Source organism: Alosa sapidissima, chromosome 20 (assembly GCF_018492685.1).
Source record: "Alosa sapidissima isolate fAloSap1 chromosome 20, fAloSap1.pri, whole genome shotgun sequence".
Classification (NCBI taxonomy): Eukaryota; Metazoa; Chordata; class Actinopteri; order Clupeiformes; family Clupeidae; genus Alosa; species Alosa sapidissima.
In genome coordinates this window covers 11,036,319-11,062,980 of record NC_055976.1, presented here as the reverse complement: position 1 = coordinate 11,062,980, position 26,662 = coordinate 11,036,319, and the positions used below count along the sequence as shown (strand labels likewise).

Sequence of the window (26,662 nt, the reverse complement as noted above, 5' to 3'; positions counted from 1 at the left end):
TTTCTACATAAATGTAATTTCCGTAATTTCCCAACTAGCCGCTTATGTTTTTTTAACTTGCATAAAACACTGTCCCGCGGTTTATACACAATGCGGCTAATACACAGGAAATTACTATAGTCATGTAAGGGGTATTAATGAATGTTCATAGTGAAGGTAGCCAGAAGAACAAAACAATGGATGCAAACTAACAGGATAGTGTTAGTTTCATAATCACTTTAGTATAAAGATATAGCATATGATTTTTGTAAACATAGACCAACGTTTTACACATTCCTGTCATTAAAAGTAAAATAAAATGGTTATATCAAGGCCTAAATTGTATCTGTTTAATTTTATAATAGTAAACACTGACTGAAACTTAAACCCTGAGAAAGAACATTTGTCATTCTTTAACATCCTTTCTGATAGATAAAGTTTGTAGATATTGATACATGACAGTTGGCTGCCTGTAGTTGGAATCCTACTGCATCCATTTAGATGCTTCCTGCATACACTCACCACAGAACAGAGATAAAGATTAAATAAATTAAGATTATATTAAGATGAAATAAAGCACTTCCAAGATGGAAATATGGCAGTGGTGGTCATGTGGACTCCTGAGTACGTTTAGGGGATTCCTGATTGTCCCACATCAGGTCTGTTTCCCTTATGAATTTTAATAACAAATAAAAACGTTGATATTAAAACACAGAATAACATTCTTCACTGCCGTGGTCAAGACATGCATGACAACAGGATAAGCATGTCAGCAACACAGTGCACCATCTGACGATCCTTGATGGTATGTGCAATGAAACCTTGCATTGGATAATGAGGGGCCCAAATAAGGAACAGCAGGACCACACGGCTTATAATTAACCTACACAATGTTTTTTATAGTCATAGAACCATTAGCCATGGAAAGAAAATGGCATGTTGTGTAATAATCTCTCACATCTATAAATACTGGCTTTGAAAATAAAGGACACTGCCTGGTCAGTCTTTGGTCCAACACACATGTAATGTTAACAATACGCAGATCTCCCAGCTTAAAGCTATAGTGTGTTCTTTACACCTGTCCCTTTTTTTTCTCGTTTATAATTATAGCCATTGATATAGGTGCAATTTCCTATGAAAATGTATAGATAAATAAAATAAAATAAAAACCTCTGCAACCTATGATGCATCTCACGTCCCTCTTATTTCCAACTCTACAGATTCAGGGGATAAATTAGGCTACAGCATAGGTTGCCTTACAGTACATTATGCATACTGTATGTGAACAGAACAGTAACTACAGAGGTATAAGAACAGAGATATATAAGTCCAGAAATGTCCTGACATCCCTACTGAAGAAGAAGTGCAGAGCTCTGTTGGAGCACCACTGGACACCACTCCCCTCTCTATCTGCTGCAAAGGAGAAGAAAGAGAGAGAGGAAAAGTGACAAAGACAAAGAGCCCAGACAGCCGTCATCACTGGAGTGGTTGCTCCCCCAGGCCGAGCCTGATGTGTTCCTGGTAAGAACTTCTGGTGTGTCTTGGGCTGCGTCCACCCCCCTCCATCAGGTGTGCATCTCTTTGTCTCATCCACCAGGTGTGGTTTTGTCTCACGAGCTTCTATCCAGGCGGTCGTAGATGGCCGTGGTGATGCCCCAGCTGACGCAGGAGCGCAGGATGACCAGTGAGCCTCCGCGGTACAGCAGCGCTACGCTCCGCTGACGAGCCGCCCAAAGCTTGCGGGCACTCGCCTTTAGCCCGCCCCTGGTGTCCTCCTGCCCCACGCCAGCCTGCATGTTGGCCACCAGCACCGAAAGTGGGTAAAGTGGCAGACTGATTACCAGGGAGTTGACCGCACCTGAGGTGAACGATGAGGCCATGGGAGAGAGACCCTGCCGGTCCAAGGCATCCCTCACTGGGTTTTTCAGACCAAAGTAAAGGCCGCTGCCCAGGGCATTGCGGGCAATAATGGGCAGCAGGGCTCGGTAGAACCCGAGGGCAAGCGGCTCAGAGCTCAAACGCACCAGGACGCTCCACTGGGTTGGGAGGCGGCGGTCGTTTCTGCAGTTCTGGAGCACGTTCTGCACACGTTCAAACGGGGTGAATACCAGAGCCTCCACCACGCCAGTTCCCACACCTGCTGCAGCCTGGAGCAGTGGCCTGGGGAGGTGCTCTGGGACCAGGTTAGAGGAACGACGTTGTAGGGTGTCCTGAACGCCGAATAACAATGTGCCTTGGAGTGTCCGGACTAAAAGCGGAGGAGCAACGCCGCGGTAAAGCTTGCGCAACCCCTCCCCATAGAGTTGAGCCACAGCCTCTCGTACAAGCGTATTGTGCAGCTGTTGGCGAAACACTGTCTTGTATAGCGGGAATGTTGCAATAGTTGTCAGCGTGGATACAAGGCTGGATGTACCACCATGCAGGTAACTACGGAAACGTGTCGCGGAACTCGTGTCGGTCGCAGCATCACCATCATTCACAGTTTCCTGTCCCATCTCTGACTGTAGGTACACTCCTGAAAAGGCAGGGGTACACAACCAATTCAGTAATAGTAAAAATACAGTGAAACAACACAAACAACAACAGAACAGATTAATGAAAATTTGAACTAGGTCTGTTATAAATCGCCCAATCTCTGCCGTGGCCACGATTAGATCATCTTGCCCCTGCGCCGATTATTTTTGTTTCCTGTTGACGCCGCCTATGAGGCCACTAGAACATCTTCATAGCCCATATGGAGCTTGTCAAATGCTATTTCCCATAATCGTTTACATCTTGCTGCTGTGATGTTCAAGCGAAATGCATGCATGCGAGAAACGATAGCTTGCACTTGTTAGCCTATGTTGCAGGTTACACACTGTCTTTTAAAATGTGCCGACTCCATGTATGCTACTAATTGGCCAAGTATAAAGTCGATGGAAATGTCGCCTATATAGTCTGCTGGAAACTCGAGTTTTGGTTTTAAGCTTATCAAAGATGAAAGAGCTACCTGCTTGCCGGTCTTTGAATGAAATGATGCACCATAGGCTACAGGCTACTTCAGGACTGTCACGTCATTAGGCTACAGCTACACAATACAAACTACCGCTGAAAAAATCTTATGTCAAAACATATCAGATGTAGATTATCGGTTTTAGCACATTACAATGAAAATGAAAATAGCTGACACTGATTGTGGCCACATAACTGTTAGCCGTCACACCCTGCGCACAGAGATAATCCCGCCTCTTCTAGAATTACCATTGGTGGATTTATACAACGTTTTACTGACGACACCAATTCGTCACTAATCAATCAAACCAATTATGGTCGGAGTGCCCTGCTAATTAGCCTATTTTTTATACACAGGACGAAGCTGATAGGACTATATCTCCAAAAAATAACACTACATGTAGACTCTTAGGATGAAATTCTATTAAGCATAAATCAGTTTGATATGTGGAATTGTAGCCTAGCATATGGCCTAGTGAATAGCCTGAATTATTTTTTTTTAACATGGTCTGTAGAACTTTGACCTAACACATTTAATAATGAGCAAATGATAAATGGCGTATTGTATGTATGAGCCTACACTATTCACGTGAAATGGCTGTCTCTACCACTAGTCTTAACTGTCACAACTATCACAGACAAAGTTCTGCTTTCATACAAGACACACAGCTCTAGCAGGGGAACAAGATACATGCATGACAGACTATTATCATGCTGATATCCATGGATCGAGTTCCTCAAAGGCCTGTCATACTGTGATGATGATTGAATTGCATCTATTATTCCCCGAATGTCATACTAAAGGGGAGATGCATGCTTGTATATAAGTCCCCATATGTCATACTAAGATCATGCCTCAAGTTCCCCATATGTGAGTAACCGAAGTTTCAACCAGACATTTTCCCATCTGCTAAAATAATGAGGGGTAGGCCTATCCATCGATCATCCTCTCACAGTAAGATACTACACTCGGATGCACTTCGAAAACTTAAATTGTGTCCTTCACCAATTTCTTCCACACTGCATCTCCTAGCTAGCTTTGTTGCTTTGAGTAAAACTGGAAAACATTTGGTTCTTTATCTGGCCATCTGATAATCAGTTTCATTACGGATTTCATTTACATTTTTATTACCAATCTCATTATTGAGGATCATAACTCACATTGATCCTACAATCACTTACAGTCACTTACAGTCAGGGTTGCCAGACTAGCTGCATTTCCATGACCTTTAATGGACAGAGTATTGCAGGAAGCATGTGAATTAACTCAAGAAAAAAAGTTCTGCATGGAAAATATTATTATTGATAAATGGCAACTAAATTTTAAATATGCTACAAATACCTTGATATCTCCTGACTTAGAATTGACTAAAACTCCATGATATCCCAGACCCATCGAACCTATACAAGAGATGGGCGCACTGAACATCTGGTACTGCAATGTGTAACGTTGCAGGTAGGATCATGACCCTTTTCATCAATTTTAGACTGGGTACCCCTTGCGCGCAAAATCAGTGCCCAGTATGTTGAAAAGTGAAATTCCATACAGATTACTTGTTAGACGATATATATATAACTTGAACACAGTTTGATCACCATCAAGGGACATACATACCTGCGATTAATAAGTTAATGTGACTAGCCTAACATTGCTGATACCTTACAAGAATTCTCAGATCACATTTAGGAAGGGACAGAGAACAATTCACCACTATCTTTATGGTTTCATCAGGACTCTTTAATAAGAACAAAGTTATCAATCCATAATGGAGTGTTCAACCCCCAAAGAAGAAAAACCAGCCACATACAAAAAAAGCAGAAATGAACCAGAAAGGTAAGCACTTCCATGATGTGACCTCTTTGAGTAACTGTGACTAAAACTACTGTCCAGTGTCCATAGAAATGTCATCTCTTTACAAAAAAATGCACAAAAAAAGATTAAAAATAAAAACAGCACATCAACTCTTCTCCAGGAAGTTCTTGCCCTCAGACAAGCTTGTGTCTTATGGGGAAAAAGGGAAAGAAAAAAGAAAAGAAAAGAACTCACTCACTCACTCACTGCCTTTCATCACATTCCTCCATCAGGCATTTGGGTGGTGTTAATTATAGGTCCCTATTGGTCAGTATGAATTTGTTGATGACTTTAACACTTTTGACCTTTCTGATTTGATTATCAAAGCTACAGTTAAAAATCAGGAACCAATAAATAAAATTGTAACATCACCACGAAATGACCTAAATATTTTTTTTAACTCAATAACTTGAGTTTGTAACAGCTGCATGTTGGATATGACCATTCTCGTCGAAGAAGGCTTTGTTTGGAAATTGGTTCACGGATAGTCACTAGGGGGGATGGGCATGTCCTCCGCTCTGTCAGTCTGCCTGATGGGGCAGCCATCTTGTGAGCTTGGGATAGATGAGTTGAGAGGATATCGGATCAGCCTTAGACAACTCCGGTACGAAGGGATAGAGAGAGGACCTCCAGGGAGTGGGGTAGAGTGTAGGTGTGTGTTAGTGTGTGTGTGTGTGTGTGTTTTGGGGGGGGGGGGGGGGGGGGGGGAGAGGAGACCAGAGATTACAAGGGAACGTGGCTGAAGAGGTAAGAGACTGATTCGCCGTTGTGAGTCCTCCTGATGGCCTCTGCCAGGATCATGGAGATGTCGATGACCTGAGGAAGACACACACACACACACACACATATTAACACAGAAAATAACTTGTTAGCTGGACATCAGCCATATTTCACAGCCATGAAAGGGAATAGGCCTTAAAATGAAAAAAGGTTGTGGGAGCCACTAGTTTCAAATCCTTTTAACGTAGATTCACAGACTGGAGAACATCAACATTCTGTTTGGGACTGGGTTAAAAAGAGGTTTATTTATTAAAAAAAAAAAAAAAAAAAAAAAAAAAAAAAAAAAAAAAAAAAAAAAAAAATATGCTGAAGCCTGTAGACAGTGATGTAATACAGGACCGTTTCGGGTGGGTAATGAGTGGCACACCTGGATTTTCGGACAGTGCTTCATCTTCTCCTCCTGAGGAATGGTGTTGGTCACGACGACGGCTTCAAAGGCGGCGTTGTTGATACGTGAAATGGCTGGACCCGAGAAGATACCGTGGGTCAAAATGGCGTAAACTTTTGTGGCACCAGCTGAAATCAGTCTGGGGAGAGAGAGAGAGAGAGAGAGAGAGAGAGAGAGAGAGAGAGAGAGAGAGAGAGAGAGAGAGAGAGAGAGAGAGAGAGAGAGAGAGAGAGAGAGAGAGAGAGAGAGAGAGAGAGAGAGAGAGAGAGAGAGAGAGAGAGAGATTATAAGCAGGGTTACCACACTTTCTTTTTAAATTAATTTAGCTAATGCTTTTATCCAAAGCAACGTCCAGAGACCAGTTGTAGGGTCAGTCCCCCTGGAGCAACTCAGAGTTCAGGCCTCACTCAGGGGCAGGCGGGCATCAAACCACGATTTTCTTTGAAACCCAAGTTTTCTTAAAACCACTACACCATCACTGCCCCACTACCCATTCCAACACCTATTTAAGCGAATCAAATTTCACCTAAACATTACAGAATCGGTCACGATAAGCACATGGAGGAATGAGTGGAGCAACTGCAGTGTGCTGACTATTTCAGGACCTAGTGTGTAGAAGACCACTGATAATACAACCTCACACACACACACACACACACACACACACACACACAGTCGAGCTTGCTAACACCATTACATGCATCCACATGAGCTCTAAACACACACACACACACACACACACACACACTCACTTGTCAGCAGCATGGCAGACGGTGCCACAAGTGTCGGCCATGTCGTCGACCAAAATGGCCACGCGGTCTTTCACATCTCCGACGAGAACCATGCGGTCCACCTCATTAGCCTTCTTCCTCTCCTTATGGATGAGGGCAAAGTCCACATTCAGACGGTCTGCTATGGATGTGACCCTGCGGGAGCGGAAAAAACATATTAGAGGCAGGAAAAAACAAAACACTTGACAGTGACGATGGAAACTCATCACGCTCAAACCCACAAACACACACACACACACACACACACACACACACACACGCGCACACACACACACACACACACAGAAGGCAAGCAGAGAGGGACGACAGTGTGTGAAACAGGAAGAGGAGGTGAGAAAACCTAGCACGAACCTCTTAGCGCCTCCAGCATCGGGGGACACAATGGTGCAATTCTTCCATTCCGGAATGTTCTCTTTGATCCACTTAAGCACGGCAGGTTCTGCGTACAGGTTATCCACAGGGATGTCGAAGAAGCCCTGGATACGTGAGGGGAGAAGCACACTGGGAACTAAGTGTCAAGATTAAAAGCCTTTAAAGGATTTACACTAATTTTTTTTTTGTCCCCCATCCCTAAAAGCTAATATTGTTGTGTTTCAGAACACTGCCCTGCACAATAGATTGCAGATTGCAACATACTCTGATATAAAGATGCGCAAACATTGTGATATTATTTGAGTACTTGCTCTGTATTGTGTTTTGGCACTCATGTCGTTTACATCTGACCGCTAAGATTAGTGTGCTTAAATGTTTCTCCATATTGTGATGCAAAACTAGAAGTGAAAGTGCTCCTTTGCTAAAGATGTGTGGTCTTCTGTGGTTTAAAAAGACAACATAGTAGACATCATATAACATTTGTTATTTTACACATCAAAGGTTAAAGAAAATTAATTTATCAGATAGAACCTTGTATAAGGACGGACGGAACCCTGCTTAAAAAAATATATCCTTGAACAAAAAAAATGCAGATATAAACAATAACATTTAATTTCAAACAAGCTTTGGCATGTTGACATTTACTTCCCACACGAGTGACGAGGTATTAAGGGCAGCATGTCTGGGCAGGTAGTTGAATCTTTCAGGATATAAATTACACAAATAACAGCCACAGGCAACCACAAGGATTCTCTCACTTTAGCCTGACAGACAGTCTGAAAGACAGCCTGATCACTTCCTCTATGCTGAGATGAGAGTGCCTTCTACAGAATACGGAGTTAAAATTCTGTCTAAAACTAGCCAATAGCTAACAAGCTTTGACTAGCTTAACACCATACCAACAGCAGCATAGTTGGTACCTGCCCTGCTAACTGAACTGAACTATGGCAACATACTCTGGTTGTAAAAGTAGGTCTGTAAAAAGGTTTACATTTCTGCTGAGTTTCAAATGCAGGGTGTCCAACGGTGATTTGTGTGCATCTCTTCTTTATATGACAATAACATACAACAACATGTATATGAGGATCCTATTCAAAAAAGCCACCTTAAAAATAGCCTAATTTAAAAACATATAACCACCTGCATAATGTCCCTTTAATTGGAGTTTCCATCAAGTGGAGTGTAGCAGCACGGCCTACCTGTATCTGAGAGGCATGGAGGTCCATGGTGATGATATGGTCCGCCCCGGCCACAGACAGCATGTTGGCTACCAGCTTGGCGGAGATGGGAGCTCGACTCTTAAATAGGAGATAGACGGCTGGTTAGAGGCAACTCCAGGCCATCACCTCCAGCAGTGCAACAACTAAATAAGGATCTCAATCCCAGAATATACAGCCATCTAAAACTGTTGCATTTTAACCCAACTGGAATTAAAATAACTGAATTTCATTTAAATAACCTAGACAGATGTTGAGTGTATTAAGAGCACACATTTTTCATAAATGGAGGAAGCACGTATGGCTACATTAAAAGGGGCACTCTAAATGTAAACATTGGTAGCATTTTTGTCTATGTTTAGACAATGAAACATATTGTTATCCTGCAGCCCCTCGTCAGATAGGGAAACAAAGTCCTTCATTAATCTGTGGGTACGATTGTCCATTAATAAGCTGAGACCTTGTACCACAACACCTTGTGAATATTTCGCCTAAAAGAGTTCCTCCTCCAAGCTTCTCCACATAGACGGCCACAAACTGCAAGGCACTTGTGTGCATTTAAACTTCCAGTATTGGTGATTTTGTACTTTTGGTTGGGCATTAAGGCTGCTGGCAGCACATGTGGTACTCAGAAAGTGGACTATTATGGATCCTGGGTACAACATGTGGCATCTTTGTGACTGACGTCAGCCAATCTAGGTATAGTCCTTGTATCCTGCATCCTGTTGTGTAATGTAAATAGGCTTGGTTGTTGATCGGCCACTCCTGTGCATATCTGAAATGGACTCAGCTGCGCTACAGTGAAAGGACTGAACTGTTTTCCAGCAAGTCACGAGAAGAGATAAGGACAGGTTCACTCTGTGCTGGTTTGTTTTCAGAATAAAGTGTCTAACAAACAAGAAACTATTATCCAGAAATATGCCATGAATGTCCACAAGAAAGTAACATCATTACCATTATCTCAGTTTCCTTTACACACACACACACTCTTTCTGCAGGTCTTTTTCTCCATCATAGAGTGCTCATGAGCAATCTTACTGTCCCAATACAAGACAGATAATGACAAGTACTTACAGAAAACTTACAGACAACTTACAGAAAACACATGCCTGTAATCAACCCAATTTGATCCAACAAACCAGTTTAACGACTTCTACTTCTGTGTAATTTAAACTGTTCGACTCTCCTCTATTTCAAACATAGGCTGTAGATGAGCTCTATCCTATAGTGTCTTGATGTGACTGCAGTAAGGAGCTCTCTGGTGTTCACGGGGGAAAAGTGCAAAGAAAAAAGAAAAAAGCCAGGTACAAGCCACTAGACATGGGCATTTTTTAGACATTTAACTCGAGGAGTGCCTTAGTGCGGAGAGCTTTTGCCCCTATCCCTTTTCCATTTAGTGCCCTTTATTTCACCCAGTTGAGTACAGGACAGGAGTGCACGTCAGTGTGGTGGATGGGGCATAATTTCAGGTGAACGTCCCTCACCCCCACCTTGTCCTTCTTGTCCTGGCGGGCGTAGGGGAAGCAGGGGATGACGGCGCTGACTCTGGAGGCGGAGGCGATCTTGCAAGCGTTGATCATGATCAGCAGCTCCATCAGGTTGTCGTTGATCTCGCCACAGCCGCTCTGCACGATGTAAACGTCCTCCCCGCGCACACTCTCACCAATCTCCACACTGGCCACACAAAGAGAACCATTTATAAAACACTGACACACACACATGTGTGTATGAAAGAAGTAAAAGGTCTGAAGAATGTGTAGTTATATTATAACTCTGAAGGAAAAATAAAGCATAATTAGTAGTTAATGTCACTAACATCTAAATGTATGCATCTGACTGTGGTTAGGGCAATTCTTACTATCACAAGTGCATGTTTTGCATGTAACCAAATTACATTTGGTAGACACTACATGTGTGTGTTCAGTAAGACCTGATATGAGACTGTAGATTTACATACAACCAAGCATGTAAGGGTGTGGTTATTATGCTTTATGCAAGTTCTGTTTCTAAAACATTGAAATGTAGTCATTGTCTAGCTTTCCAGCTCTGGAAACTTCTAATCGCTGTTTGTTACACAACACCATTATCCTTTAATTTAACTATGTGGGCTTTACGTTTTGAAAGCAATATAATTTAACATTAACATTAAACTTTCACAGGCAGTGGGGAAAAAGACGATGTTTGAAAATGATGAAACATTTCTGGACCACGCATCAGAGAAACACATGAAACTCGTGAGCTTAACCAACCAGTGACGTATAATCAAATTGCATTATGGGACTTGTGGTGGCACATGCTTCAACCATTCCACTCGCAGTGTGGGTTTCTCTTCGGTAAACTCCATTACCCACATGGCCTCTTGGTACCCAATGGCAACACTTGTGGCCTCTACAGCAAGCGATGCTGTAAAATGATAACTCCTGATGGTCCAGTAAAATAAATAATGTCATACATTACACACTCACCATGTTTCTTGATTGCTGAACTTCTTGGTGACGACCTTCCCCAACTCTAAACCAAGTCGGTCGGCAATTTTTTGGGAAAGGTCCTGGTGCGAGCTACCGCTAAAAATCTTGATGTTCGGCATCTTCCTGATGTTGCTTTTGCCGGGAATGTCAAATCAATCAAATCCAACACTGTTCTAATCCTACAGTTACGAATTTGTAGATTGCGATGTTACTTCTCAAATGGTCAAACCCTTAAAAGGTTACTACCTTTCCTACCTCTCCGCCATCGTTGTCCTCACGCGCTCCTCTACAGTTGCGCGCGAGATTTCCTGTTAGCCCAACCCCTGTAGTACGGTGACGTCAAATAAGCACTCTTTCGTGTCCGGAATGAATTATAGCCTAAGCCAAAGATTTAGTCAAAGTCCTTTCCTCTATAAAGTCTCTGATTTAGTAATCTCTGACTCCTGCCCGTTAAGAGTAGATGTTTTTATTATTATTATTATTATTATTATTATTATTATTATTTTACAGCTATCATAGCCAATAAAACCTGAGAAAAAGAAATCAGTGCCAGTGATATCTGTTTGATATTCATATGCTCTGTAACACATGCAGGTTGGTTAAGATGGGTCCAGTCAGTTGATGAACAAAACGACTTGCCTATTATTTATTAGCCTACTGTTTCACCTATTTCAATGTGGTTTCATAAAAAGAAATGAGAGGCCTATAATACAAATCTGAGGTTTAATGGGTTATTTATCTTTTATCTGGCTGGCTACACAAATCAGAGGACCCCCCCCCCCTCCACTTTCCTGTTGGAATGCTTAAATATTAAGTTAAAGTTTAAATCGCACTGTAAAGACTGGACGGTGTAGGTTGGAAGATGTATGGTTGGGGACATGAAGATGAAGAAGGGCAGGCATCATGGGAAGTCTATTCCACGACCATAGTTTTACCAGTGCTTCACTGCTGAACTCGATTTAGCCTATACATTAGGCCACACCCTGAAGCAAAGGCAATGTGAACATAAACATGTCGACTAGAGAAACCTGCTCACATTCTGGGACAATCTCAAGGTTGCATTCAGTACTCCCAGGAAGACATGATTGAAGTTAACAAATATTTTAATCCATCGAAGGATTTAACCCTTTAGGCGCCAGAGGTTTTTTTTTCCGAAACGTTCGATTTTGACATCTTCATTTCAAAAGGCTATATCTTAAAAGTGATAAGAGATAGAGACTTTCTGTAAATTACAGAAATATTAAGGTTGACCCAAAGTTCATGTAGGGATTAAATGTTTATATCTAATTTGCATATTATGACGTCATATGGTGGCGGCCATCTTGGATTATAGAATTTTCATGAAAAGTCGCATGTTTGAATGATAAAATGCACCACTTCTTTCTCCCCAAAATGTCCCTCACCTTCTGTATGCTATATTGCACAATACTGAATGCTCAGGTAAATACTAAGTAGTAAATAAACTATGTAAATCATTACTAATAAATGGCAGAAACAAACCAAATGCATGTAGCAGTAGGCGCCTTTTGCTGTAGAGATTTTCCATTTACTACATACAGTAGGCACTCTGATTCCATGTATGGGGCACATATATATTATTCAGATGACACACAAACACAAGTAGACAAGACCTGTTTAGTTCAAAAGCTCACTTGCCATGGCAAGGCACAGATCAGGAGTGAGATGACGAGACAAGACAAGAGACAATGTTAGTATTTGTTTTCTTTTTGTAGTTTTTGTTGATGTTTTTTGTTGTTGTTTTTTTCTTAGCTGACAAAGACACACACATCACAAGGACATGAACACACAAAAAAGAACACATATATGTCCTAAATGGTCAGGGAAATAGATAATCAACAGTGTAAATCATTACTAATAAATGGCTGACAATTTTTTTTTTTTTTATGTAGCAGGCCTTTTGCTGTAGAGATAATGACTATCCATATCCATATCCTATCCATACAGTGCCGGCATTCCCATCATCTTGTGATAGACTATGCATGGCCTAATGGCTCTCCTGCCCCGTGTCACCACCTCTGCTCCTGTTGCGAGCAGCATGGCCAGATCTGCCTCGCGCTAGCGTCGAGTGGAGAGAATTTGCGCAGCTCGGACTAGGCCTACTGTCATTCTCATTGCGACTCCCCACACTGCCTCTACGTTCCCCCCTAACTGTCCTATGAGCACTTCGACCTCGCCTAACATACCCAGTGGCATTAGACAAAGGCTCCACCACGTTACTGTCGCCGCGACTGCGGAGAGGCACACGTTCAAAAGACAGAAGCTAGCGCTATGGACATTAGGCTACCTTCAGCCTCGTTCGCCACACCACTAACACCCTGCTAACTTCCCGATGAACACTCCGAACCCGTGAAACATTATTCCCACCAGTGACATTGGGCAAACGATTCAACGTTTGTGCTTGGTGTAAGCTAAACTATGGAGTAAACTTTCACTTTGTCCAGCTGCATCATTGCAAGGCAGGGACGCATCTGAAGCCTCACTAAACGAATCACCGTCATTTTCTGAAGGCAGATATTCCCCTTCAGAATCAGGGTCCGCGAATAGAAGACCCAACACTTAATTTCGGGTAAACTTTTTTGATGCCATTAGACGATAATCTAATGCAAATACTCGCTGACGTTGACAATATCGCTCTGACAAAGTGGCTCACACACACACTAGCTCCGATATATCACGCACTGATTCAATGCGCTGTAGCTCAAAAGTTTTGTTTAAAGCCTGCCTATTTTTCGACTCGGGGATGACGTATGACATGTCTGCCATCTAGTGGAGTGGAGGTCGAACGAAATATGACACCCTATTTGACTAAATCGCCCGTTTTATTCAGTACCGCATCTTGTCGACTAAAGTCGACCGTGGCGCCTAGAGGGTTAAGCAATTAGAATCCTATGGCAGGTGTTCAGGCCACCTGGATCAACTGCCAGTCTCAGGCTTTAAGCATACAAACTGGCCTTATTAAGACTACACATCCTGTTCAACTGCTTCCTCTGCCAAAAAACTGTTTCAAAATAAAAGTCCTCACTACAATATTTCACTGTTAAACAATTTAACCCTTTAAACTACTGAACTTTTCAACTGTTCAGCCATTGTAACTGTTACTTGTCATCAACTATGACTCCTACCCACTATAGCTATTTAGCATAGTTAGCATTGATAGCGTTGTTAGCATTTTTAGCAAAACTGCTAAAAATGATTAGCTAAGTTAGCTAAGTAACATGGTTAGCATAGTTAGCATGTTAGCATAACTGCTAAAAATGATTAGCTAGGTTAGCTAAGTAACATGGTTAGCATGTTAGCATTGCTAGCATGCTAGTTAGCATAGTTAGCATAACTGTTAAAAATGATTAGCTAAGTTAGCTAAGTCACATGGTTAACATAGTTAGCATTTTAACATAGTTAGCATGCTAGTTAGCATAGTAACTTTGTTAGCATTATTATCTTTGTTAACATAGTTAGCATAACTACTAGCAAACATTAGAGCCATTCCAACTGTCAGTTATCGTCAACTATCTACCTAAATAATTTAACCATTGAAAGTATCCACCTATTTAACTGTTCAGTCATTCCAACTATATTAAACCTCATCTACCTAGCAAATAATTTAACCATATAAACTATCCACCTATTTAACTGTTCAGTCATTCCAACTATATTAAACCTCATCTACCTAGCAACCAATATAGCTTATTTTTACTCTGTACAATATTTTACATCATATTTTTTGTATTTTCATGCACTGTATTTCCTTCAGGAAATGCTTTTCTAGTTATATTTTATTGCTCCACAATATATTGTGTTAGTTGTTTACTTTTGGTTTTGCTATTAATGTATGAGGGGCATTGCTTTGACAGGGTGGGGGCATTTTACCCCACCCTTGGGGGGCATTTTACCCCACCGCTGGGGCAAAATGCCCCTTTTGCTCAATTTTTGTTGTTGTTGAAATACTAATTAACTGTTAACTCTGGACAATTTTCATATTTGGTTTATAATTCATGACATTGTCCCTCAAAACTAAGATAGCAATTCTACACATATTTAGCTTTTTGTTTCACAGAAATATCACATTTAAGGGGGGCGTTTTCCCCCACTCTACCCTATATTGTTTCCCTCATGCAAGCATCATACATTGGTAGGAAATGGAGAAAAAAAAATACATGTTTTTTAATGAAGTTTAATTTGAATGCCTGAAGGATTCAGGAAACACAATACCAGCTTTTTTGGCGAGCAGATAGGCGTAAATCACTGATCTGTTGATCTTTAACAGATAGAAAGAAGGCTACGATAGCTTTTGGCCACGTTATATTCAAATTTGACTATACAATACTCAGTGCTATACAGTCTCTGCTCTGTTTCTATGGAAGTTCCAAAAATTAACGTTGTTGTCAAGTGTCGTTAAACAATTAAGACATAGAGAAAGACATAAGCAAATGGATGAATACCAAATGAATGAATACAATAAGCAACAATGAGAGAGTATTTGGCACAGGCCCCGTCCTAGGTCCAGGTCACTGAGCGTGGCACCTGGCAGATCCTGCTGGAACGAGACGGCAGGGGTGGAGCCTATACCCACTGGATGGCTGGACAAGGGCCAAACTGGTGGTGGTTAGGGAGGAAAGGTGGCTACATCGAAAATCGTCACCTGAAGGCAACAGGGCAGGTGCATGAGCCGATTCATTATTAAGGCCAATGTAGACTGGTGATTGATCAGCAGTAGGCCTAATGAATGAATAAGTGACGTAGAATTGAGTCTTCCTGCAGAATGGCGCTTGCATTTCTCTGAACATTCTCTGAATACCCCAAGTTCTTTAAAGGTATGTGAAAAAGTGTGCTATGTTGCCTTTTCCACATCTTCAGTAGAACTAAATTGAAGATTTGAAAAACAGCTGTTGTGTTTTTGGTGGTCTGGAGCAAGGAATTTTGCCAGGATGTGTGGATTTTAGAGGACTTTCGGTTATTAAAGCCTCATATGTCAAATTGAACAAAAAACAAAAAGAGCAATTATGAACTATGACCACGCTAGGCCTTGAAGAACTCTAGGTTGCATAAATTACATTTTCTTTCATAGTCTGTGAACCTACTGAAATATCCTTGGCCACCCCATAAAAGTGTTCTTCTGCCACTGATGTGCAATACAGGAAGACACCAGTAGATGGCAGAAACAACATTTGACACTATCAGTTTGTTCTCTGGTGCCTGGTTGTGCGTTGTCATGGGAGACCATCACCTCCTACTACAAGTCATGGAACAGTGTGTCATTGGCTAACTGAGGTTAATATGCTGATGCAACATCAGAATGTGACAAACCGTTTCTATGTTTAAGTCTTCTGCAAGATTAGAGTTATCCACAGATTGATGATGTCTGTCCGATAAATAGCTTGGGCTCTAACGGTTGAGTGTGTATGTCTAGAGTAAAACGTATTATTATTTATGAAGCTTTTCCAACACACACAAAGGGCACACAGCACATTGAAGCATTGTAAGCAAATGTCCTGTTTGTGTTAATTTATTTTGGTCTTTTTCTCTTATTTGGGTTCAGGGTTTGGGGAAGTTCATTCCCTTTTCCTGTCTACACTGACAGTCTGAAGGAAGTGCTTTCCCATGGGAAAAGTGCCTGGTTTAGCACTACAGCTCAGTTAGTTCTGGCTACCTCCTTGTCCCTCTCCTCCTTCACACAACCCACTCTTCCATTTTTAATAAGACATGGTATCACTGACTCACAGCTTTAAAAAAGAAAGATAATATACCAGCAAGTCGTCGACTTCTCCAGTTTCACAATATTGGAGGTGCACAATGCACATGTGAGAGACTTTCGGTGCACCCTGAGAGGGGAAATGTATAACACAGAATTATTTTTTCATGTGAGGGCTATACTTAGTCTCAGCAAGGATCCGGCTTTGGATCATTGTGCAAAATGAGATATGACAGGTTACGAGGCCTGTGCAGAAATGCGACCAGCCGACGATAGAGGGAAGGGTGTGTGTGTGTGTGTGTGTGTGTGTGTACCCAAACTGCACCGCTTTTCACGTTGAACACAAAGAGGAAAGCAGAATAAATTCATTATCAGGGCTGGGGACAGTGACCCTCGGCCCTCTTGTTAAGAAAACACGTGAATCTTTGGGGAATATTCTCAAAATATTGTCATAATTTAGCTACCCCATCCATCTCCTCTCTGGGCTTCAGCTGCAGAGGGTAGCCTATGGCATTCCTGTCAGCTTTATAGAGAAGTCTGTTGAATTATGGAGATCAACTGTTTAGCTTTTGCCCTTCATTCAGTTTCTATGCAAAGCAGATATTTCCATGCTTCACTGTTGTGATTATTGTGTATGCCACAATGACAGTTACCCTCAAAGAGGACAAAAACACTCTGGAACATGGCCAGGTGAATAGTCTATTTTTTTATTCATCTGAAACCTTGTCCTTTGTTTTTATCCTCTGAACAGGGACTCTGGGCTGCCAACCAGCTGCACCTGTGGGACATCAGCCAGCCTGTCAGTGATGAGAGTGTGATGAGGGAGAGAGAGAGAGAGAGAGAGAGAGAGAGTGTGAGAGAGAGAGAAAGAGAGTGAGAGAGAGATAGCCTTTGTTTACACAATTCATTGTACATATTCATTGAACTGTTTGTTACTTTGCGGCATATACTGACTGAAATAATGAGAAATGAGCAATCCAAGTGTCGGTGACGAGAGTGATGCAACTGAGGACAGACAGAAAAACATGAGGGTTGAGGGCTGGGGATTATGAAGGGGCCATTTAAATCACAGACTGCACTGACAGGAGAGATGACTCTGCTAGATCATAATTTTCACTTGGGGTGTGACTCACTCTGCCCTGGAGACTGTCCTCGAGTGAGGCAAGTACTTTCACGGATAGGACAGCGACCTCTGGCAGCCAATCAGCTGGCTCCGACATGACCTATGGTGACCCCTGTAGAGATGTGGTGTGAGTGCTTCCTGTGAAATGTTAATTATATTCTCGCTTACCCTTTTTGATCCCTTATTGGTGAATGTTAGGACAGACAGCCTTGTTACTTCCACCAAAGATGGTTTTGATATGGTTGGTTTGTCTGTTTGTAAACAGGATTAAAGAAAAAACAAATATAGTTTGTTGTACTGGTTATTTATTAGGGAAGAGGTTTTCGTGAAATGTCCACACTGCGGGTCTGCTGTCTGCACACTTCACCATAACCCCCCCACCACCCACCCCTTCTTCCCACCTCTACCTCCTCCTTCTACACTACTACACTTAGAACTTCTGCACTCTCATCCTATTGCTTGATGTAATAATCGCTACCTAAGGTCATGAATACATGTACTGTAAATGTAAAGCTATATACAGCAGGAACTATGCATAATATATTAGGGGGCTTGGGGGGTGGGGGGGCGGGTTATAATTGGACTTCCAAGCAAATGTCAGTGAATTAAACTGGGGTCTGGGCACAGTGTGTACCTGTCTCTGCAACAACTAGTCAGTTTTGGTAAACTCAGAATGTATATAAAAAGAATACAGTTGTTAATTCATTCACTGACTATTATAGTCTCCTGAAATTTGATCATTAGGCCTAAATGTAATATTTAGCATTTTGGATATGCAGCTACCGTAATGTCACCTTGACTGTTCATTGCTTTCCAACTATCACAAGGTGTCACTATTGTAGAACAAACCTACGTGGCCAATTAAAATTTCTGAACAATTTCATTTTATCACGCCAACACCGACATACTAAATTGGTAGCCTATATATTTATTTGCATTAATAATTCATTATTTGCATAATTTCGTAATATTTTTGCGTAAAAGTCATCAACACAATTTGAGCCTGATTCTAGTTTGATAGTGATGATTTTTTAGAAATATGTTTTTGGGTGTTGTGTGTGTCCCTGTTTAGAATATTTAGGCCAGGCCAGCGTTGTTGGCGGATTGGGATTGGAAGTAAACATCAGCCACATAGAAGGATTGATATGAAGCGACGTCACTGTCACGTAGGTGGAGTTTGCAAGAGGACTATTACGGGCTCCATTGCTCGGAGTGCGAGAAACGAGACGCGCTATCGCGGAGGGTGTAGAGGTTTGGCTGTCTCACGGGGCGAGAGAATATCCCAACAATGGACGGTTGGGAGATCGTTATGTATTGTGTTGTTGGTGGACACTACATTTTCACAATTTGCTTCTCCTACGGGCTCTACAAGTTCATATACCCCACACCGTGATACGGAGGAGAGCTCTGGCAAGTTACCATCTGACCGACGCTTCTTTACCTCGTTCAATGTGATAGTTTAAATGACATAGTCTACTCTTTTGCTTTGACGATGTAATAATGCAGTAAGCAAAATTGGAGAGTGCACTGTGGTGAGTAGTGTAGTAGGTTAAATCTTGCTATGCAGTAGGATAAAACAGTCACGGTTTAGAAACTCTCCTCATCTTAGTGTATTTTAGGCTATCAACATAGTCGAGTCAGCGCTGAAGCAGTTGCGACGGGTTGTTTAGCATTTGCCCTGCATGAAGAAGCCACAATTCGCTGACCGATCCTAACTAGAGTCGAGTTTGTGCTTTGCACATTCGTGCCACAGCGAACCGTAGCGCTCGAAAATCCCATCCTGGACCGGGAGCGCCTGCTGCATTAAAGCACCTTTTATCGGATTGTACCCTAGGGCTCTCTCTCTCAAGCGATTACACTCACCTTTTTATGGGGAAAATAGCTTAAAGCCACAATTCCCTTCGGAAAACCGTTAAAAAACGCTGGCTGCTAGATTGTATGTCGCCCACAGCTGTGCGCGTAAAATTGTACATTAGTCAGGGAGCAGTGCGCAAGCTTTGAGACAGGGGCAGTAGGGGTGGCCCTTGCTCTCTTGTCCAGGAGTGTGAGGGAAGCTTTGCAGGGAGGATACACTTTGACGCACACACCACCGCCTCAGCTATGGCTCTGCCGGACAACTCCAGCGGCTTGCCCGGGGAGGAGGTGCCTTTCCCGGAGATTGTGGAGCTGAATGTGGGCGGCCAGGTGTACATCACACGCTACGCCACACTCATCAGCGTGCCCGACTCGCTCCTGTGCCAGATGTTCAGCCAGAAAAGCACCAAGGGCCTGGCACGCGACACCAAGGGCCGCTTCTTCGTGGACCGTGACGGCTTCCTGTTCCGCTACATCCTGGACTACATGCGGGACCAGCAGCTGGTGCTGCCCGACCACTTCCCCGAGCGTGGGCGTCTGCAGCGCGAGGCCGAGTTCTTCAACCTGCCCGAGCTCGTCAAGATGCTGGCGCCCAAGATCAGCAAGCAGAACTCGCTCGGTGACGACGGGTGCCAGAGCGACCCCGAGGAGTCTTCCCCGAGTGCCGACATGGCGGCACGTAACCTGGCCTCGTTGGGTGCGGCTGCAGCGGCCGCCGCGTGCGCCACCCTGGCGTCCAGCTCAGGCGACGGCAAGCGCTCAGGCTTCATCACCATTGGCTACCGCGGCTCGTACACGCTGGGCCGCGACAGCCAGACGGACGCCAAGTTCCGGCGCGTAGCGCGCATCATGGTGTGCGGCAAGACGTCGCTAGCCAAGGAGGTGTTCGGCGAGACGCTCAACGAGAGCCGTGACCCTGACCGACCGCCCGAGCGCTACACGTCGCGCTACTACCTGAAGTTCACCTTCCTGGAGCAGGCCTTTGACAAGCTGGCCGACGCCGGTTTCCACATGGTGGCCTGCAACTCCACGGGGACCTGCGCGTTCGCCCACGAGCAGACTGACGACAAGATCTGGACCAGCTACACCGAATACGTGTTCTACCGTGAGTGAGACAAGACGCTTCAACCCCCAACCCAATCCCCCTATGCCCCCTGCCCGCATTCCACCTCTGGAAAACACCCCCCACCCGCACACCCCTCCCTCCTCGTCCCTGCCCCCCATCCTGTGACTCTCTCTCTCGTCCCCATCCAGAGCTCACATCCTTGACGGCTTGCCCCTCTAGTCTTAGATTGGGGGGTGTCTAGACATTTTGGCCTCCCCCATCTCCGTGTCCTGCGAGAGCCCCCGCCACCCTCCTCATCTCTCCCCCGTAGCTTGAGATCCCACCGAGTGTCCTACGGCTCTGCCCACCTGACGCTACTTAACCTGCGGCCGGGAGATGTCTGGCCACCTCCAACTTTCCCGCTGCAAGGTGTCTGCCCACCTCTGCATCCCATCCCTATTGCTCAGACAAAGAAACTGCATCCTGCAACCTTCGCCTGTTTACTTGCTACATGGTTATGTTTCCTGGCCTCTTTTTTTTTGGTTGAAGCACAAAAAATTGTGACAGTGAGCTTGTTTTTATTTTTCTCTATCTCTCTCGCTCTTATCTCTTTGGTGACGTCTGGTTCGGTCCAGAGTTTCTCTGTATTGACAGCTGTGTATGTGTAAGAAACAAACAAACAAAACGGAGAAAAATAAATAAATAAATACTGGCAGTAGAGCCACACGAAAAGGGCTTAGAGGAGTGAGTGTTGACCCCAGCAGCTGTGACTATCCACAAAACCCAACGCTTCTCATCTGACTACCAAATATTTGGGAGACCTCGCCAGTGTTTTTTTTCCCCTTACTTCTCTTCCCAGAAAGTCGGCCATGCTTCCCGACATGCACAAGAGGTGCTTCTCCCTCTCTTTCTCTCTTCCTCTCTCGCTCTCTGCCTGTCGCTCGATTTAGTTTTCAACAACAATATTTTTTACAACGTCTCTGGGACCAAAGCTGTCAAGCTGTGTAAATGCTTAGACCATTAGGGGAAGGAGACCTTTACAAAACCACCCCCGACTCTTTGAAGTAGGTGGACCAATCTGTCAGATCTCAAAATGTGGCTAGTTGCTTCAAGTAAATAATGGACAGTGGTTGCTATGATACGGGGAATGCAGATCATACTGGGCGTGCTTAAAAGCAAGGAAATAGAGGCGAGCCATACGCATACGAGAATCACACATTTTATCTGAAAAGCAATCTCTACACACACTCTCTCTCTCTCTTATAGAGACATGTATCTGCATTGGTGGTTGCTAAAATAGGTGTAAAGTAAAATATTGTTTGAATTGTGTGTGTGTGTGTGTGTGTGTGTGTGTGTGTGTGTGTGAGCGCATTTGTGTGTTTATGTGCATTTGAGCGTGTTCACTATACATATTTGCATGTAGGTGAATGTCTATGAGTGAGAGAGTGTGTTTTTGAGTATGCTGAATGGATGGACAAACACACACTGCATAATGTGTGAGACAAAAGAGAGAACAGAGATCAAGTTGTCTTGTTGGAAGCAGCCAAAGAAAAAGCCCCTTTGGTTGCCTGCTGTTGCTGATGAACTGCTGGTATTGATTGTGCAATGAGGCGTTCAGCACTCTAATCGCCCACACACAGAGCAGAGAAGTGAAATGTTCATCACACACATACACACACACATGCACACGCACACAGACATACTGTACACACACACAAACACACACACACACACACACAACCACAAATAGATTCATAGATTCATTTTTCTGCTCCTCTCATCATGAATGTAACAGTTTGGCTGATCAAAGGGGAAGGATTTTTACTAGCTTTTTATTATTATTATTATTATTATTATTATTATGTGTATTTTTTTTTTCTTTTTTGCTGTGAGGCATCATTTGGATGATGGTTGGCCTCTTTTGTTGCCCAATCGCCAGCCATTTTTGAAACTTTTCGTGAGAGTAAAATCGCATATTATGTTCAGCTTTGAAGATATTTTACTTCTGTGTATTGTGATAATAGTTCTTTCGTACAGTCTATGAAGAGAAGTTTCCAAAGTTTTAAGTTTCTCTTTTTTCTCTTTTTCATTGACATTGTAGCAGCAGTGTGGCTGGTATATTATGTTTTTGTTTTTAAAAGAAACTTTAAAAGCAGGTTTAGTGGTGAGGGTAGAGAATACTGTTTCAGGTGATCCCCCTCAGGACAACAACAGCATCCTTTACCTCAGTAAAATTACCACAACACATAAATAGCACAGTAGAACTGGCACACACACACACACACACACAATACCAGGAATGTGTGGTCATTCATTGTTATCGTTTATTATTATGAAATCCAATAACAATAACATAACATGTTTTACCCTTTGCCTAAGGCGATGGTCCTCCTCACAAAGACGAATCAGTGGTGTTATCACATTATGAGACACATAACGTAACGTCGAGCTTGCTCGTTATTGAAAGTGCCATTTATTGTAATTGCTGAAGCCTGAGGATAGCATCAGCCTAGCATCTGTTCACAGTGGTGTTTGTGTGCAGACTAAATCTTAGTGTCAAAACCCCTAACATGAATAAAAAAAACTTTTAATCAATTAAAAAAGCATTTTTTTGTCATATTTTTTGTCAAATGGTACATGCTACAGTTTTTTTTTTTAAATATTTTTCCTCTAGATTTGTATTCTTTCTCATTTTAGTTTATTATTTTTTTACATCTATTCATCAAAAAGTGCTTTGTTGATAAATAGAGAATAATGTAATTATTGAGAAAGATTTAAGATGCGGTGATGATTAGGAAATACCGTGGATAACTTCAGCACTACGTGGCTGAACATTTTCAACAGTGCTGTGTTTTTCTTTTCTCCAGCTTATGAACGTTTACGTGGGTGATTTTCAGTTTTGCTTCTTTGTCGGGGATCGTGGAGTGGAGGAGATAATCCTTGCAGTATTTGTTATTCAGAAATATGTTGATGTAAATCTTTCTGGCCAGTGTGAATGGCAACTATTAAAAATCTGTTACATCCTAATCCCTCATACCTTCATCTGTTGGAGCTATGTAATTATGAACAGTGTACTATAGATATAGAAAGAAAGATAGACTGAAGAGATGCATAACAGAGAGAGTGAGAGAGAAAAAGGGAAGAAGAGATGTACACTGAGCCAGAGAAAAGAGAGTGAAATGTTTGGAGTATTAAACCAGATTATCCTGTTTATTTTTTTCTCTCCTGCACACAGTTTCTTTAGCATGAGATACATGACTCTCTCTGTCTCTCTCACTCTCTCTCCCCTTCCTCCCTCATTGTTTCGTTGTCTTTCCCCTCTCCTGCTCTCTCTTTTTAATTTCATCTCTCTCTCTCCCTCCTTCCATCTCACTCTCTCCTTTTCTCGTTTGTTTACTGTGCCACGCTTTCTGCTCACTCACTTCAAAGGCTGACCGAAGGAAGGTCCAGAATAGAAACAAGGACAAACATATAAGAGGCTCTGTCAAAGCTGATTACCAAGCACTTGTATGGCTGGTACTAATCTCAGTAATTAGACGTGAGTCTCTTCCTCTTTTGAACAACGGAAACCAACCATCCCTGTCTTCTATATTGATTAAAGCATTCAGGTCCACCGGGTAGCCATTGAATTGTGTAGCCGTGAAAGATGGGTGACAAGGTTCATTTCCAGGGACTGGAGCAAAACAGAGTTATCCAAAAGCTCTCAAAGCATCTGTCAGTAAGCTGGACATACTGTACACCTCCACTGATCATCTTGTTAGGGCCAACAGCACAAGAATGGGATTTGGATATTAATGAAGATGAATTAGGGATGATTCATTTTGTTAGGGACAAGAAAGGGATTTGGATAATTATAGCAAAGAAGGTGCCAAAAAGAAAATAGAAAGTTGTTTCGAAATGTATAAAGATGGGAGAATTACTGAAGGAACGGGCAACCAAAACATCAAACTTTTCAACAAAATCGATCGTAAATAATGTTGTGAAGTATAATTCACTTGTGATTTTGACGGAAGTTATTCTCTCAGAATGAAACCAATTGCCTTTACAATGCACAACAAGCAAACCTTGCTGAAGCTGTTAATTCTCCCAATTGTCACAAATTATCAACTCCATGATTCAATCAAGACTACTTCAAAAGCAGTTGCCAACGGATCAATAATATTTTGCAGTCAATCTTCATCTTGTTTAGTTTATGTAGTTCCCCAGTGAACACTGCCCCAGCAGGTGTACGCCTAGTGACAGGAAGTGAGGCCAGGCCTATTCATCATCCCCCCACAGCTTAATGTACTGAAACTCACAAGTCAGCAGACTCACTGCAGCTTTGCCTCAAAACAATGCTTCTTGTCTTAAAACAGAATAAAAGGACATCAGATCATCCTTAATTGTTTTTTTTTACTTTACTTTGCTTTACTTTTTACTTCAGTCAGTCACTTAATCTGTTTTAATGCAAAAAGAATTAGTGTTGGATGTATGTCCTTGTTGATCAACTATTCATAATAGTGTAATTACACGCCCTTGGCTGACTTTGGCTCATAGTACATGTCTGCAGGCCTTCTTGTCAAAAACAAACATATATACACACACACACGCGCGCTCGCACGCACGCACAGGACCTTTCATAGGTACAGCAGGTAACCCTGACTTCAGAAAGTAAGAGTCCTACCCTGTATTGGTGATTCTACCTGTGCGCTTAAGACAGTAAATTTCACTAATCGGGCTACCCACCTCTGCTTTCATATGCCGAAGGGGTTACTGGAGCACCTCTGAGTTGCCTCTGTGGAAGCTACCCAAGGGTTTGGCAAGTTATATTTAGAGAAATACACATGTATGGAGGGCACATGAGAGGCAAATCATTCCAAAGGGAGTATGTGGATGTTTGAGAGTGTTACAAGAAATTAAAAAGCACCTCAAAGCAGATTGGGAACGGGGGAAATATTTAACATAGTGGATGGATATGCAAATGAAACCATGCTTTAAAAAGAAAACTAGGAAATCTCTAAAATATTGCATTTGTTAGACTGCCAAGCGCTGAGCTAGCATAGTTCTAAATGGAAATGAGAGGTTCTTATTGACCGTTTCAAGAGAGTTCCATTATCAGTATCATAGTTGTTCCCACAAGGCTTCTGTTTTAACATTCCATATGTTATCTTAATGAAGCGGAAGTTGACTGGGAACAAAATTGAACGTTCAAGCATTGTTGTTGTTTTTCTTGTTGAAAGGGTCTATAGGCAAATAAATTGGCAAAATGTTACTATTTTGACCCATTTGTCTTACAACCCATCTAGGTGATGAATACAATAACATCCACAGACCGTGTTTCTCATGGTGATTTTGTTGTGGAAAATACAACCCCAGGCTTACCGATGACGCTGTTTAGCAGTTTTGCTAATTTTGGCGTGCGTGAGTCCGGTCATTCTGGGAAAACAAACATGCTGGGCTCAACAGGCGCCTGAGCCTCTTTGAAAGCAGGATTCCACTAAAAAGCTGTTCAGTTAGGAACTAAGCACTGAAGCCACAGCTCTGTCTGCAGCTCCACTGCTGGCCACACACACACACACACACACACACACACACACACACACACACACACACACACACCAACACACAGACAAACACACACATAAACACACACACACACACCTCTGCTGACAAAAGTTATGCAATGCAGCCAGACTGCCCACACATTCAACTGCTACACACACACTCATGTACACATACACATACACGTACACACACACACACACACACACACATACACACTGGGCATGGGGAATGGGGAATGCAAGACTTTAAGAAGAGGATCCTGTAAAAGGGATTTGTAGGGACAGGTGCCTAGAGGCAGAAGCACACACACACACACACACACATACACATACACATACACACACATACACATACACACACACACACACACACACACACACACACACACACACACACACACACACACACACACACACACACACACACACACACACATACAGACTTGCAGGCTAATATAATCACACATTTGGGCATATACTGCTATGTCTGTGTGCATCACTGTAGTGTGAGCGTTGCCTGTGACAGTGCATGTGCCTGTGCATGGGTGT

At 42.7% G+C, this 26,662-nt stretch overlaps 3 protein-coding genes across 4 annotated transcripts; 1 reads left to right on the top strand and 2 right to left on the bottom strand.

Moving 5' to 3' along the window:
* Positions 1–418: 418 nt before the first annotated feature.
* On the bottom strand, positions 419–3,017 carry LOC121694823 (solute carrier family 25 member 53-like). The gene is made up of 2 exons (XM_042075200.1): positions 2,969–3,017; positions 419–2,494 (listed from the first exon to the last, which is right to left on the bottom strand). The coding sequence occupies exon 2, from the start codon at positions 2,472–2,474 to the stop codon at positions 1,590–1,592; it is 885 nt and encodes a 294-aa protein (XP_041931134.1). The 5' UTR covers positions 2,475–2,494; positions 2,969–3,017; the 3' UTR covers positions 419–1,589.
* Positions 3,018–4,686: 1,669 nt separating this feature from the next.
* LOC121694819 (ribose-phosphate pyrophosphokinase 1) lies at positions 4,687–11,145 on the bottom strand. Of its 2 annotated transcripts, none has more exons than XM_042075192.1 (7): positions 10,836–11,145; positions 9,855–10,044; positions 8,353–8,451; positions 7,133–7,257; positions 6,743–6,916; positions 5,970–6,129; positions 4,687–5,638 (listed from the first exon to the last, which is right to left on the bottom strand). In XM_042075192.1, exons 1-7 carry the CDS (start codon positions 10,955–10,957, stop codon positions 5,546–5,548), a joined length of 963 nt encoding a protein of 320 aa, XP_041931126.1. In that variant the 5' UTR covers positions 10,958–11,145; the 3' UTR covers positions 4,687–5,545. The 2 variants fall into 2 exon arrangements, with proteins under 2 accessions (XP_041931126.1, XP_041931127.1); XM_042075193.1 differs by having other exon boundaries at positions 9,861–10,044; positions 10,836–11,144.
* Positions 11,146–18,857: 7,712 nt separating this feature from the next.
* Positions 18,858–21,302, top strand: kctd12b (potassium channel tetramerisation domain containing 12b). The gene has a single exon (XM_042075201.1). The coding sequence runs from the start codon at positions 19,772–19,774 to the stop codon at positions 20,636–20,638; it is 867 nt and encodes a 288-aa protein (XP_041931135.1). The 5' UTR covers positions 18,858–19,771; the 3' UTR covers positions 20,639–21,302.
* Positions 21,303–26,662: the final 5,360 nt, after the last annotated feature.